Genomic DNA, 15,723 nt, shown 5'->3' on the forward strand with positions numbered 1-15,723 from the left:
GTTTTCAGGCCACTTGCTTTGTGAACAAAGCTCCATCAAATAAGATTAAGTTACACTCGAATTACGACATAGAATCAGCCCTTTGGAGAAACAATCTTCAGAGTGGCCTGTGACAGAGGTCTGCCTGGAAGTACTGCTACAGCCCTTGTCTAAGGACCCAGAGAAGCAGCACTGGGGGTGGGCACTGCTCTCCATCCCTGGAAGCTTGGCTCACTGTTGGAACTTCCTCTTTCCCTTCCTCTCTCTCTTTCTCTCCTCCCACCTAACCCTTTATTTTTTTCAAGATAGGATTTGCTCTGTCACCCAGGCTGGAGTGTGGTGGCACCATAACAGCTCACGGCAGCCTCCGCCTCCCAGGCTCAGGTGATCCTCCCCACCTCAGCCTCCCGAGTACCTAGGACTACAGGTGTGTGCCACCACATCCAGCTAATTTTTGGATTTCTTTGTAGAGATGGGGTTTCCCCATGTTGCCCAGGCTGCTCTCCAACTCCCGGGCTCAAACAATTCTCCTGCTTTGGCCTCTCAAAGGGTTGGGATTACAGGTGTAAGCCACTGTTCCTGGCCTTCTGTTAGAATTTCTTACCACTAAGAGAAGAAAGCCTCTCTCTGGGTTGTCAAAAGATATAAGAATATCTCGTCCTAAGATAAAACAGTATTCCATAATCTGTCAACTTCTCAAATTATTACAATTATAAATAATGATAATGATAAAATGGTGGCAGTGCATATTTAATAACTATAATTTGGTCACAGAATTACCATTGATATTAATAAGGCTAAGTAATGATACTAGGTGCTTATAGAGTCTTCTACCTACAAATTTTATAGATAATATCTTAGCTATCTTTGCTAAAATGTTCTGAGATAGGCAAAGGACATGACTGTGATTTTCATGCAAAGGAATCACATGGAAACAAGTTCAGATGTCTGCAGTGACACTGTGATTCTGCGGCAGAAGCAGACAGTCATTACAGCCCAACACATTGACTTAAGACCATGGTCCTAAGAGACATTTCTTAGTGCCTGTAGATGACATGCTGAGGTGGCCTGCAAGGCATGAAACAGGCTGAGTTGAAAACAGAAAAGGGTCAAAGAGCTCAGGAGTAAGGATATTTGACACAGCTCTTACTCATTCTGATCTACTGAAATTCCCCAGTTCAGACTCCATTGAAAGCCCTGGCATGGCACACACTGTAAGCAAAATGTAAAACTGCATTGTCACACTTCCTCTTCTCTCTCTCCCCTTCTAACACACACAAACAACTTCTGCCTTCCTCCTCTTAGTTCCAGGTCACCAGTATTTAAGGGGTTTGTAACTCAGATGAAGGCACTGGAAGGAGGAGGAAAAAGAAGGGGAAAAGGGAAAGAAAAAGTCATAGTGTTACTGGAAAGGGGCCCTGATCCAGAGCCCAAAAGAGGGTTCTTGGATCTCAAACAAGAAAGAATTCAGAGCGAGTCCATGGAGTAAAGTGAAAGTAAGTTTATTAAGAATGTAAAGGAATAAAAGAATGGATACTCCAATGGCTACTCCATAGGCTGCTGGTTGCCCATTTGTATGGTTATTTCTTGATTATCTGCTAAACAAGGAATGGATTATTCAGGCCTCCCATTTTTAGATCGCATAGGGTAACTTCCTGACATTGCCATGGCATCTGTAAACTGTCAAGGCGCTGGTGGGAGTGTAGCAGTGAGGATGACCAGAGGTCACTCTCGTGGTCATCTTGGTTTTGGTGGGTTTTAGCTGACTTCTTTACTGCAACCTGTTTTATCAGCAAGGTCCTTATGACCTGTATCTTTTGCTGACGTCCTATCTCATCCTGTGACTCAGAATACCTTAACCATCTGGGAATGCAGCCCAGTAGGTCTCAGCCTCATTTTACCCAGCTCCTATTCAAGATGGAGTTGCTCTTGTTCAAATGCCCCTGACAATAGGGCTGTAGAGATGGGATGCCTTCCTCCTTTCCCCTACCTCTCCAGTTCCAGGGTAGGGGCACAGAGAGAAAAAGGAGAGATGTGAGTAGGGGGGAGGGTCTCTGCTGCATTCTTGTCACACCTCCCTTCTCCAGGGTCCCTCCCAGCTCCAGGCCTATCAAATCACACCCCTATCTGTACCACTCCTTCACCTGCCCTGGCCCACACGAGCAGCTCCTATTTCACTCCTCCTTCCTAACTCCTTAAAGTCCCTTCCCCCATCGCTGTCAGAGTACTCACTGCAGGCTGTAAGCACCACCTCCAGTGTTATGAGAGTGCTTGATCTCACTACCTGGAACATAAGGGCAGAAGTTTCCATTTCTGCAGCAATCAGACAGGAGGATAATAAAAGCTCAAATATACTGATTGCATTTACCACACAACACTTTATAAATACAGTTCTGAGTGCATTCGTATGGATTACTTTAATACTCAAAACCATACAAAGACATACTTTTACTCTTCCTAATATACAGATGGGGATATTGAGGCTTAATGAAGTTTTGCAAGTTGTATAGAGTTACTCTTTACAAGAGGGAAAGCCAGGATTTGAACCCAAGTCATGCGACTTCAATGTTCTTAATATGTTTTTATGAAGATATATAACACTAAAATCTGAAATAAAAGCTCAGGATGCATTTTTTCCTACAGAAACATTACTATAAATAGTCACTGGTTCTAGAGCCCTATTAATAAAGATTATTAGTTAAAAAGCTTCTGGGAGCTGACCTAGAAACCGCCACACATCATTTACTATTGCCAGAGAAAAATGGATCCCAACTTTTCACCAATCAGTTCAACAAACAAATGTTTGGAACATAATCCATTTTCCATATGGGAACTGCCATTCCCTGTGGAGGCAGAGAAATGTATGTGTGCACTTTCTATGTACTCATGTGTAGGAACAGCCACAGACACACCACTGGGTCACAGAGCAGGGGTCAAGACATGGTATGGATGTGTTTAACTCACCAAGTTGCTCAAATGAAAGGAGGAAAAAATGTTACTATTCAATAACAAACCTTCAGGAAAACATCCTATTTGGTTAAAAACTGTCCTTTTTGTCCTAGATGGGCAGGCTTCAGTGATGACCTGTGGATAAGGTCACACTGCAATGCAGATGAAGATGGGAGAATATCTTGTGGAACAGAAGGTTTATGATTTCAGGAAGAACAGTAAAAAAAGGAGAAAGGAGGGATGAAAATATTTGGCTCTAAATGATTTGGTAAATTGCAACTTCCACATGTGATTCAAAAATTTTAAGACAGTAAGTCTTAAAATTATCTCCTTGGACACTTTATGAAAACTAAACAATTATTGTCTATGAGGAATTCATGATGGATTAAAAAAATTAAATCTCTCTTACTGTTAATATTTTAGCACGACTTTCACACAATCTTCCTAATTGGAACCTTGAGAAATGAATGAAAATATATGTTATAAAATACTTGAGGTCTATGGAGGAAGGCCATTATTTCTACAGCAATATAGAATTATATAGGATTAAATGACTGATTGCCAATTCATTTTTTCAGTCTGTCGCTAAGTGACGCTAATGTAGATGTGCGCTTTCCTGACAACCTATCAGTCTTGTTCAACATTTCAGGCTAGTAATTTGCAGGCAATAATGCTGAATCTGTAGGAGAGCTCCAAGGTCATGGTTCCTTCTCTTAGCACAGTTCCAGCACGCTGTGGAATGCCCTTGGAGATTCAGAAGAATGAATTTCTCTCTGGGATCATTCAAAGCTCACAAACTCAGCCACTTCCTGAGTATAACAATTAATTCCCACTCGGTGGGGACATGTTTATCCCCTGACTCAAGTTTACTCAGCTCTGGATCAAAATTGCTAATGAGTTTATCTTTTTTTTTGAGACGAAGTTTCACTCTTGTCACCCAGGCTGGAGTTCAATGGTATGATCTCAGCTCACTGCAACCTCCGCCTCCATGATTCGAGCGATTCTCCTGCTTCAGCCTCCCGAGTAGCTGGGATTACAGGCATTAGCCACCATGCCCAGCTAATTTTTGTATTTTTAGTAGAGACTGGGTTTCACCACATTGGTCAGGCTGGTCTTGAACTCCTGACCTCAAGTGATCTGCCTGCCTCGGCCTCCCAAAGTACTGGGATTACAGGTGTGAGCCACCACACCCGGCTCTAATGAGCTTATTTTACAGACCACAAAGCATGGTCCCCCTGAGGTGATGTGAACAGAAGGCCCAGAAAGGGAAACTCCCAGCTGCTTTCTCTACTTGTCTGGAAACAAAAACCAGCATTTGAAGTGATCACCTTATAAGTACAGCATGATCCTAATTTTATAAACTACAACAAAATCCAAAAAGCCCAAGCAAGGCTATGTGATCATGTCTAGAACACAAACTTTCAAGCCAGAATGCCTGGGACTGAATCCATTACTAATATTGTAGTGGGCTGAATGTCCCCATAAGCCGCCCCGCCCCCTTCCCCGCTAAAAAAGATAGATCCATCTGGAACCTGTGACTATCACCTGATTTGGAAAACAGATCTTAGCAGATTGAATTAAGTTAAGGATTTTGAGATGAGATCAACCTGGATTAGGGTAGGCCCTAAATCCAATGATAAATGTTCTTATAAAAGAAAAGAGGAGAAGACTCAGGGAGAAAGCAATGTGAACACAGAGGCAGGGACTGAAGTGATGTGTTTATAAACCAAAGAACACCAAGGGCTGCCAGTAGCCAGAAGCTAGGACAGGAGAACAGATTCTCCCTTAGAACCTGCAGAAGGAACAACCCTGCCAACACCCTAATTTTATACTTGGGCCTCCAGAACCACGAAAGAATACATTTCTGTTGTTGTAAGTCATTCAGTTTGCGATAATTTGTTGTGGCAGCCTTAGGAAACATACATAATTGTCAGCCTCAGGCAAGTTATTTATCTTTATACCTCAGTCTCCTCCACTGTAAAACAGGAATTTTAATAATCCTAATTGTACAGGATTTCCATAAGCATGAATGAGTTAATGTATGTAGAGTGCTTAGAGCGGTGTTTGACACAGATATAATTTTGGAACAACATATATTATTACTATCATCATTATCATCAATACACATATATAGACATTGAGAAGCACCTGGCAATAGCTCTGGGTATTGGAATAAAACAATACATTTTTATTGAGCTTCTCTGTGTTACACAAATTGTGTGTGACGGACATGTATCAGTTTTCTAATCAGAAGGCATTTATTAATTTGAAATAATAATTTCATTTACAGTGGTAAGGGCTGCATACCTGCCAGTTCATCCTCAGAGAGCTACGCTATGCTTTGCAGGGATGGAATATTTTAACAGTATACACACTGGTGGAAATCTTAATCTGATTATTAATACCTGAGAACAACAATGTACAAATTGCTACAGATAACCTCCTCTTGTAGAAGTTGAGACAGTCTGAAAAATTGCTGCCTTTGGCTAGCACAAGGAAACTGATTTCTTGGTGTGTGTGTTTTTCTTTCCATGCCAAAAGTACTTCTACAATCATAGCACAGAACTTCCGGATTTCATACTAGACTCTTTCTGTCCTCAGAGTTTATAAACTGTCTACTATCAGATTTCTAGCTCTTTTCACTGGAAGCATTGCACAGCACTTTAATTGACCCATTTCTCTTATGAAAAGCCCTATTTTGTAATGAAGTGCTAAGCCCAACTCAAACACCCTTGAGTTAAGAAATATTAAGGATGAGAATGTAACACAACATAAAGCTGGTACAATAAAAAGAATGTGGAGAAGGGCTGCTGACCGGCAGTCATGATGAGGCAGAAGGGCCCCTGTGCTCAGCAACTCTTGAAGGAGGAGAGGACAGAAGCATTGCAGTCTCCCTGGCCCAATAATAGGCAGGTGAGTTGCAAGCACTTTTAAATAATCACTGTGGATTTGCAAAATACACTGTCTGCAAATTATTATTATCAGCAGCTCCTTCCTGTCACACAAAGTAGGTTGTGTTTTACCTCAGCAGAAACTGAGGGGCTGCCAAGTCAATGTTCTCATTCAAGACCCCCCTCTGAGTGGGCTGCAGTGGTCCTTCTAACCCTCCTCTGCCTCTGCTAGGTGAAGATGGTTAACCTAATTATGTTTTAAGCTTCAGGGGAGGGGTTGGCGGTTGTTTTCTTTATCAAGCATGGACACAAGGTGTTTGCTGGGAGCCTGGGGTGGGGAATGCACCTACAAATGTGCTCCTGAGGCAGGTCTCCCAGCATCACTCCTGCATTTGTTTTTCTGTTTTTTTAAAAAGATGGGGTCTCACTATGTTTGTTGGAGTGCAGTGGCACAGTCGTGGCTCACTGCAGCCTCAAACTCCTGGGCTCTAGTGATCCTCCTGCCTCAGCCACTGGAGTGGCTGTGACTATAGGTCCATGCCACCATGCCCAACATGCATCTTGAGCCCTCTGTGACTTTGTGCTAAGCCTCCTGGCACCATCCACCTGCTCCCGTTCTTGGCTGCCACACCCATTCTTCCAATCTTGGCTTTCTCTTTCTGCCTCAGGCTACTGAAGACTAGGCTCAGTTCCATCTCTCTTCCTCTCCCTGCCTATGCCTAAGTAGATTTTTTTTTTTTTTTTAATTTTAGACATGGTCTTGCTCTGTCACCCAGGCTGGAGTGCAGTGGTGTAATCACAGCTCACTGCAGCCTTGAACTCCTGCGCAATTTTTTTTAAAGTTGTTTTTGTGGCTGAGCGTGGTGGCTCACACCTGTAATCCCAGAATTTTGGGAAGCCCAGGCAGGCAGATCACGAGGTCAGGAGATCGAGACCATCCTGGCTAACACAGTGAAACCCCGTCTCTACTAAAAATACAAAAAATTAGCTAGGTGTGGTGGCAGGCACCTGTAGTCCCAGCTACTCGGGAGGCTGAGGCAGGAGAGTAGCGTGAACCCAGGAGGCAGAGCTTGCAGTGAGCCAAGATCGTCCCATTGTACTCCAGCCTGGCCGACAGAGCGAGACTCTGTCTCAAAAATAAAACAAAACAAAACAAAAACAAAAACAAAAAAACTTGTTTTTGTGGAGACAGGGTCTTACTGTGTTGCTCAGGCTGGTCTTGAACTCCTGGCTTCAAGCAATCCTCCTGCTTTGGGTGCCCAAAGTTCTGGGATTATAAGCATGAACCACCTTGCCTGGCCCTAAGTGGATTTTTCTCTAGTGATTTTGTTCCAAGTATCTACAAGCAGAATACAGAAGAGAAGGAGGAAGGCAGGAAGGCAGGGAGGCAGGGAGGCAGGGAGGCAGGAGGCGGGGGGGGCAAGGAGGGAAGGAGGGAGGGAGAGAGGGAGGCAGGCACGCAGGCAGAAAGGAAAGAAGGGAGGGAGGAGGAAGGAAAAAAGGGAGGGAGGGAGGGAGAGAGAAAAAATAGGAGGTAGGAGGTAAGGGAGAGAGCGAGTGAGCTGATGAAAGAACAAATAAGCTGTAAAAGCCTAAGGAGCACTGAGGCATAAGGCTGGGTGCTCTTCTCCATCTCCACTGCCTCATGCTCTCATGAGATCTCCAAGGAGTTACCTTGTCAATCTCTGCCTGCTCCAGCATTCTCCCACCTCCTCTCTGAATTCCTTGCATCCCCCAATGTGTCCCTGATCCTTTTCACTTTGGCAGAGAGACCCTGAAGGCCCAAACCGAGTTCCCAATGTAAGACAAGATTCATTCCATGCCTGAAGAAACTTCTACCTGACCAGTGATCCCCGATTCCTCCTCCTGGTCTACCCGATTTTGCCTTTCTTGCCCCATTTCCTTCTTGGTTCTCCTTCCTCCTTCTGTCTTCTAAATACAGATGTTTTCATGGAACTTTTTCATTTCTGTCATCCTTCGATTGTCTCAAGCTTCCTCTAGAGGTTCCTGCTAAGTCTGACTCTCAAATCTTTATCTTTAGACTTACCTTCTCCCCTGAGTGCCAGGTCTCTATTTCCAGCCATCTCCTGGATGGTTCTACAAGTATGTTCCAATAGCAACTAAATAAAATACATAAGCACTAAATTCATTTTCCTTTCCTTGAACTTGCCTCACGCCTCCCAAATTCCCAAGGTTTGCTCAAGCATCGCCACCCACCACTGTCCAAAGACTGTGATTGCAGCAGCATCTTGGATGCCCCATTTCTGTACCACACATTCAAGGGTCAACTGATATCTCTTGCATCTGCTCTCTAGTCTCCATTTCTTTCCAGCATCCTAATTCCAGCTCTGTTTATCTTTTGGGTGGGCCGCTGTGACAGCCTGCTAATTGTTCTTCCCACTGTCCCCACAGGATTCACCCATGGGTTCCACAGTAACTTCCTAACAAAGGTCTGATCCCATTAGTTTGGGATTCAAAGCCTCCTATGATTTAGTTTCTAAACGACTCTTTCACTTTGCAACCTTATTCTTTATGTACCATGCACTTCTGGCTGCTGAACTATTCTTCAATATTCTTCATATGTGGCCATAATTTTTGGCCTCTGTGCCTTTAATGGATACTGTTCCAGAATACCCCTCTTTAGCTTTCAATGTCCAAATCCTTCTTATCTTGAAAAACCGCCACTCTGCAAGTTGAGCGTCTGTGAGCAGGTAAGGCTCCTGCTCATGGAGCCATCTGTAGTATTTTTAGCTTATCTGTAGAGAGGCCATCTGTAGTACCTCTTCTATGTGACCACTGTGGCCTTCAGTCTTGTGTTATCTTCCTGAGCGACACACCCAGCAGAGGACGGCCCCTTCTGAGTCATCTCTGAATTTCCCACAGCACCATGGGCTGCCCAGGGCAGTTATCTGCCAATAACCAAATAGACAATTCTGCAGACCCCTGAACACTCATCCTCCACTCAGACCTCTACTAAGGATAATAAGAAATGTGTAAGACAACAATAACTTGGTTTCTGATCTCCAGAAGCTTACACACAGCTTGCTGTGGAGATAAGGGTAATATATATTAATGAATAAAGAGTAATAGAAGATAGGGAATGGGATTACTGAGGATATATACTCTGAGAGGTTCTATTTTTATAAAACTAAATTGGATCTTAGTAATAGGTTTATTTTGGACAGGTGAAAAGATGGGCATTCTAGGGACAGAGTTTATCAGCATCATGGGTACAGAAGTCAGAGCAAGTATGGTTTGTTCAAAAGATCATGAATAAACCTGTCATGATTAGTAAAGTAACACGCAAGGGAGGGAGAGGAGATCTAACATTCATCACGTCCCTACTGATACCAGAACATGGACTGAGCACCTTGTAGGCATTATTCCAGTTAATCCATACAACAACCCTGCAAAGTAGATGTTGTCACTGCTAATTTTATAAGCAAGAAGGCTGATGTTTGAAGGGATTAAGTAACTAGCCAAGGTTACACAGGTTAGGTGGCAGAGCTGGGATTTGAAAAAGGCAGCCAGCTTCCATTGCACCATACCATCTCCTCTAGATCAAAACGTATAAATATCATGGGATGAGTTCTTCAGTTAGGGGGACTTCTTGTATTCATGAATAAGTCAAGTTGCAAAGCAGGAAGCACAATGTATAACATCTGCAGGGCTCAATGCATGTTGGCTGACTCTGAATGCACATATGTCTACCCAGAGAGAGAAACAAGGCAGCTCCTCAACTAGATAAGTACTCTGCTGAGAAATAATGGAGGAGAGCAGCCCCAGAGCTGGGCAATGTCTCCAGGCTAATAGAAAGCACCAAGAAGGGATATAGACTCAAGAGTTTGGATTAATATCACTTTGCTCCAGTCTACTTCAGCTACAAAAGAAGATAAGTAATCCAAAGGAACACAGCTCTGTTGTAACAAACTCTCATCCTCAGAGGTGATGGATATGATGGATAACAGAGGATACGTACTTGGTCTCATTAGCACATCGAATCTTGCAGCCTTCCTTGGGAATCACCAAGCCCAGGTGCATTCGGAGCCTGCAGTTTGTGGGCCCTGTGTGCGGCCACACGTGAGTCCCGGGGTGCATGATGGAATATTTGATCTGCATAGAAAACATGACACTCCGTTCAGCCATTTATCAAGGTGTGGAGGAACTGCTAAGTTAAGGTGACAGTACAAAATTACTGTCACTTTGGATTAGAGCCTTTGTAAGATTTAATATTTATATTCAAGTCATTTCTTTGTGAAGGAACTAAAAATAAGCACTCACATTTTCCACAAAGCGATAAACACTGAACATTTTCCACCCTCAATTCTGACGTCAACCACATAAAATTATGTTTCAGTAAAAAGGGCATGTAAAAAGAGGCATTCATTGGGCCAAAGGAAACAACCATTTCTTTGTAAAGGTCAACACACCCTTATTCCTAACAATTAATTGTATTCTCCCCAGCACGACACTCTTGGTACCTGTCCTCTTCTGCATCCTGTTGTCTCGGGGAACTTTTCTAGTAAGGCACAAGTTTTAGGAGCTCCTTTGCAGGCATTTTCATTTCTTCTTCCTAGAATAAATAACATAATTGTTGGAAACAAATCACAGTAAAGCTTAAACTTATCCCATTTAGATGAGGTGAGAGCTATATGTCATCCTCACTGCAGGAATGAGAAGATTGAGTAACATGAGAAGATGAAGTAGGAATGCAAAAGGCTTATCGGAAAAAAATAAAAATTTATCAATAAACAAGACGTGTCTTGCTCCAATAGGTAGTGACTGGCAGAGCAGGGATCCAAATTCTTCACTCGGTGTTCGACTATTTGACTAAGAATGTCTAACAGACAAGACGCAGTTTAAAGGCAGTTGACCTTGAACAACACAGGGGTTAGGGGCTTCAATCCTCCATGCAGCCGAAAACCTGTGTATAACTTTTGACTCCCCAAAAACTTAACAACTAATAGCCTACTGTTGACTGGAAACCTTACCATATATCATAAATAGTTGATTAACATATTTTGTATGTTATATGTATTCTATACTATAGTCTTACACTAAAGTAAGCTGAAAAAAAGAAAATGGTATGAAGAAAATAATAAGGAAGAGAAAATACTTTTACAGTACTGTACTGTATTTTATCGATAGCATAAGTTTATATCATCTGTTTACAAGATGAATTGAATGTCTGAAATGGCCTGCAACTACAGGTACAGACCTTAATCTACAGTACATATCAAGCAATTCAACTTTTTGTTGTAGGGTTATGACTTTTCTCTGCTTCTTGGCAGCATTTCCAGCATCACTAGTTGCTCTTTGTATAGGTCCCATGATGTTATTCGAGGTTTGCAGCATTGCATTAAACACAAGGAAAAATACACAAGAACCATAAGAGACCACTTTTCACTGTGATATGCAATTTAGCAGAGACAGGAACTGCTCACATGGAGACGACAGTATCACATGGCATTTTAAGCGGATGCTGAAAACACTTGAGCTTGCCAAATAGTAACAGGAGGCAGCTATGAAATCATTACAGTAGTATAATCTGTACTACAGTTAATTTAATGGAGTTATGATTTAACACTGCATCTTCATGTTTGTTTACATTTCTCTTGACTATGAATGGTGCTATGTATGGTCTGTAAGTGCTTCCATGCATATGTTGATAAATTTTATTTCTTTATAATAGATTCGTATATATATAGTAAATGATAAAATAGATTAGTACCTATATATATTTCACGCATTCATGACATACCTAATTTTTCTTAATTTTTAAAAATATTTCCAGGCTATAAGGTTCATCTGCAAGTTTTTTTCAGATTGTCACAAATCTCAAAAAATTTTCCAATATATTGACAAAAATTCTTATGTAAGTGGACCCGTGAAATTCAAACTCATGTTGTTCAAAGGCCAACTGTACTTATTTTTTCCCCTGTGACAGGCAAAATAATAGTCAGCTCCCAAAAGATGTCCATACCCTCATCCCATAACCTGTGAATATGTTACCTTTCATGCAAGGGGGAATTAAGGCTGTAAGTGGCACTGAGATTTCTTATCAGCTCACCTTAAAAAAGGGGATTATCCAAGATTACCTGGATGGGCCCAAGGTAATCACAGCATCCTTAAATGTGGGAGGAGGAGGCAGATGAGTAAGTGTCAGAGTGATACAGCATGAGAAAGACTTGACTGGCCACCGCTGGCTCTGAAGATGGAAGGGGGCCACAAGCCGGGGAATGTGGGCAGCCTCTAGAAGCTGGAGCCTCCAGAGGGAATACAGCCCTGGTGACACTTGTATTTTAGCCCAGTGTGATCTATTGTAGACTTCTGACCTCTAGAACTGTAAGATAATAAATGTGTCTGTGTTTTAAGCTATTAAATTTTGTGGTAATTTGTTACACCAGCCACAGGAAACTAATACATCCCCTAAAGAAGGAAAATAGCTTATATTATATTTCTAACTTAGAAATGCATTTCTAGGACTATATTAGTTGCCAAAACACTATTTTTATTGGAATTTAATGTCTTTTCCAATATCCAGATCATCCTTTATATGATGATAAAGAATAGGATTTAAATGAAGAAGGCGTCTTTGAGAGGGGACATATTCTATGATTAACTGTCAAGAGCACAGATTCTGGGACATGTCATTTAAGTATCCTGAACTATGCAAATTTCTTTACAGTCTATAAAGCCCCTGCTTATTAGGGAAGATGTGCTCAGAATGTACATAGTATCATCTGCTCTCACGGGGGAGTAAAACAATGGGATTTTTAAAAGTCAGAGACATTTTAATTCCCTATTCAAGATTCCTACAAGAGACTGCTACATCTAAAGCTGAGTTTAATTTTATTTAATTAATGTTAATTGTGTCCTAAGATAATCATATACTGAGAATAAAATAAGAGTTACAAAAAATGCAACTAAAAGGTATTCACCCCAATCAAATGGAGCTCAATGTTTTAGAAAACAACTTAGCTTTTTCTAAGTAACCTTTTTGGCTCTTAATTGAATAAAATGTTAATTGCTATTTTTAGTTATTAATGGAGCTCCCCAAATGAACAATAAATGTCAGTTTGGTTGAATATTACATAAACCTACGAGTCATCGTAAAGCGTTTTTGAGCCCGGGCTTTCCAAGGCTTCTGGTATGCAGGGCCTGGGGCTGCTTGGCAGGAGTCCCCAATTCTGAGCTCTGTGCTGTCCAGGCAGCAGTTAAGTGAAACTGGTGGCTTGGGGAACAACCATAGGTGGCCTGGAGTTCTCACAAGCACCAGGTGGCTGAGCATGTACTACCTGGAGAACAGATGTGCCTTACCTGAATGACAGGTGATGAATGGGTAACCAAATGGGTTGTGTCCCTGAGATTTTCAAGGGATTAGAGAACACCTCTAGCTCTTTAGACACATTTATCTTTCTGGTCTGTAAACCCAGATTCTCTGTGCAGTAGACTCTGGGCATTCATGCACTGTCACTGGTCATTTTAACTATTCACACCTGATCATGAGGGTCCAAGGAATGCAACGACAGTTCCTTGATGCTCACCACAGGCCAGGAACCACTCTACATGATCAGAGTGCCTCATTTGATGTCTACAACATGCCATAAGAGAGCCTCGATTAGTGTTGTATTTTATAGAAAGGCAATTGGGCCACAGAGGGGTCACATAGCAAACAGCAGAGCAGGAATTTCAATTCAGCCAGACTGGACCTAGTATTCATGCTCTTAACCAGACCAGAGACCACCTCTCCACTACTGTTATTACATCATTGCTATTGTTAGACCATAAAAATATAATATTACCATCATATATTGGATAACTGTGCCAAGTCTTTCATCTAGTGCTCACTGATCCTAGTAACAACCCCATACTTGAGGCACTATTTGCCATTTTTCAGATGAGGGATTTGAAGTTCAGAGATTCAGGGACATGCACACATCACACAGCTAACAAGCGGTGCATCCAGGACTCTAATCTAGGATTGTTGGTTTCCAAAGCCTATGCTTTAAAGCATAATTTCTCATTTTGTTGCATTGTAAGTTAGAAGGCAGCTGTGCAGGAGCAAACCAGTTAACTCAGCCTGAAGAGGAATGCCCAGCATCTGCAACTCACTGTGGCTTTGTTGTCGTTTGATTATTTCTCACCAACGTTAAACTAATTCTCAAGAAGTAATAAACCTTGCTTCTTTGGGAAAATAGCTCTAGAAAGAGATCTAACAGCCAATGCAAATCTGGAAGAATCATTTAAATTTATCACTTCTTACACATGAATATACTTTGTGAGGGCTATTCATGGAGCTGGTATCCTGGGTTGTATCTTTTATAAATTTCAAGGCTTTACTTCTGGGGCAACAACAGGTTCCATCTTACATGACAATTCTGATCAGTTGCTAGCAGCCACCTAGAACACTGTGTTGAGGACTTAGAGGTTCAGCCTCAGCTTATTCAGAAAGGCTATTGGGGTCAGTTAGCACCTTTCCCATGGGCTCTGGAAGAAAAAAATGACTGCATATGTGTGGCATATTTTAATCACTGTTGGTGGTACTTATTAAAATATGAGCAAAATAGATGTTCCATAATATTCACATAACAATTTAAAAACATATTTTTGGGGAACAAAATCATTATTTATATTTGCTGGTTCTGTTTTTTTTTCCTTCAACTCTAAAAAGCCAGTCCTTTAAAAAGGAACATAGTTCAGTCATAATGAAACTACTTGGATACTGTATCAGTTCGCTAGGGCTGCCACAAGCAAATACCATAGACTGAGTGGCTTAAACAACAGAATTGTATTTTCTCACAGTTCTGGAGTCTGAAAGTTCAAAATTAAGGTGTGGCCAGGCTTGGTTTCTCCTGAGGCCTCTTTTCTTGGCTCCTAGGTGGCCACCTTCTTCTTGTGTCCTCACACGTCCTTTTCTCATCCCTAGTGATACGGTTTGGCTGCGTCCCTACCCAAATCTCATCTTGAATTATAGTTCCCATAATCCCCATGTGTCATGGGAGGGACCAGGTGGAGATAACTGAATCATGGGGGTGGTTTTCCCCATCCTGTTCTCATGATAGTGAGTTAGTTCTCAAGAGATCTGATGGTTTTATAAGGGGCTTCCCCCTTCATTTGGTACTCATTCTCTCTCCTGCTGTCCTGTGAAGAGGTGAATTCCACCATGATTGTAAGTTTCCTAAGGCCTCCCCAGTCATGTGGAACTGTGTGCCAATTAAACCTCTTTTTGGGATAAATTACCTAGTGTTTCTTCATAGCAGTGTGAGAACAGACTAACACATCTAGTGTCTCTTCCACTTCTTATCAGGGAATTAGCTATATTGGGTCAGGGCCTCATCCGTATGACCTCATTTAATCTTAACTATCTCCTTAAAGGCCCTGTCACCAAATACAGTCACACTGGGGGTTAGGGCTTCAACATATGAATTTTGCGGGGGACACAGTTCAGTCCTTAGGAGAGACCTACCATAATTTTACTTCCCAAAACTTCCAGCATCAGCCTTAGGCATTCAACTACCCAGCAGCGTGATTTGCTAACTAGACAACAGCTAAGTCTTTACTGAGCCAGATAGTCATCACCTTTTTCTCTGAATCTGAGCTCTCAATGTGGCTAAGCAAACTGGTCTCTCACCTCCCTCCCTACCATGTCCGCCCCTGTCCTTTCCACTCCAGAATTCTTCTCCTCTATTTCTGAACCACAGCACCTGACATGGATGCCATCCTCCTTCTGCGTAAGCTACAACAGTACTTGCCATCAAACTTATTATTTTCTTTTTCTTTTTTTTTTTTTTTTTTGACAGTCTCGCTCTGTTGCCCAGGATGGAGTGCAGTGGCATGATCTCGGCTCACTGCAATCTCTGCCTCCTGGGTTCAAGTGATTCTCCTACCTCAGCCTCCCGAG

At 42.0% G+C, this 15,723-nt stretch overlaps 1 protein-coding gene across 16 annotated transcripts in view; it reads right to left on the reverse strand.

Moving 5' to 3' along the window:
• The window catches only part of ASPH (aspartate beta-hydroxylase), a 228,308-nt gene that overhangs the window by 6,510 nt on the left and 206,075 nt on the right, over positions 1-15,723 (reverse strand). For all 16 annotated transcript variants that reach the window (XM_054497391.2, XM_054497392.2, XM_054497388.2 and 13 more), the window contains 2 exons: positions 10,301-10,392; positions 9,799-9,932 (listed from right to left, as the gene is read on the reverse strand). In XM_054497391.2, coding sequence (XP_054353366.1) covers positions 9,799-9,932; positions 10,301-10,392 — 226 coding nt within the window. The remainder of the gene's footprint in view (positions 1-9,798; positions 9,933-10,300; positions 10,393-15,723) is intronic.

The sequence above is a fragment of the Pongo pygmaeus genome, chromosome 7 (assembly GCF_028885625.2).
Source record: "Pongo pygmaeus isolate AG05252 chromosome 7, NHGRI_mPonPyg2-v2.0_pri, whole genome shotgun sequence".
Taxonomy (NCBI): Eukaryota; Metazoa; Chordata; class Mammalia; order Primates; family Hominidae; genus Pongo; species Pongo pygmaeus.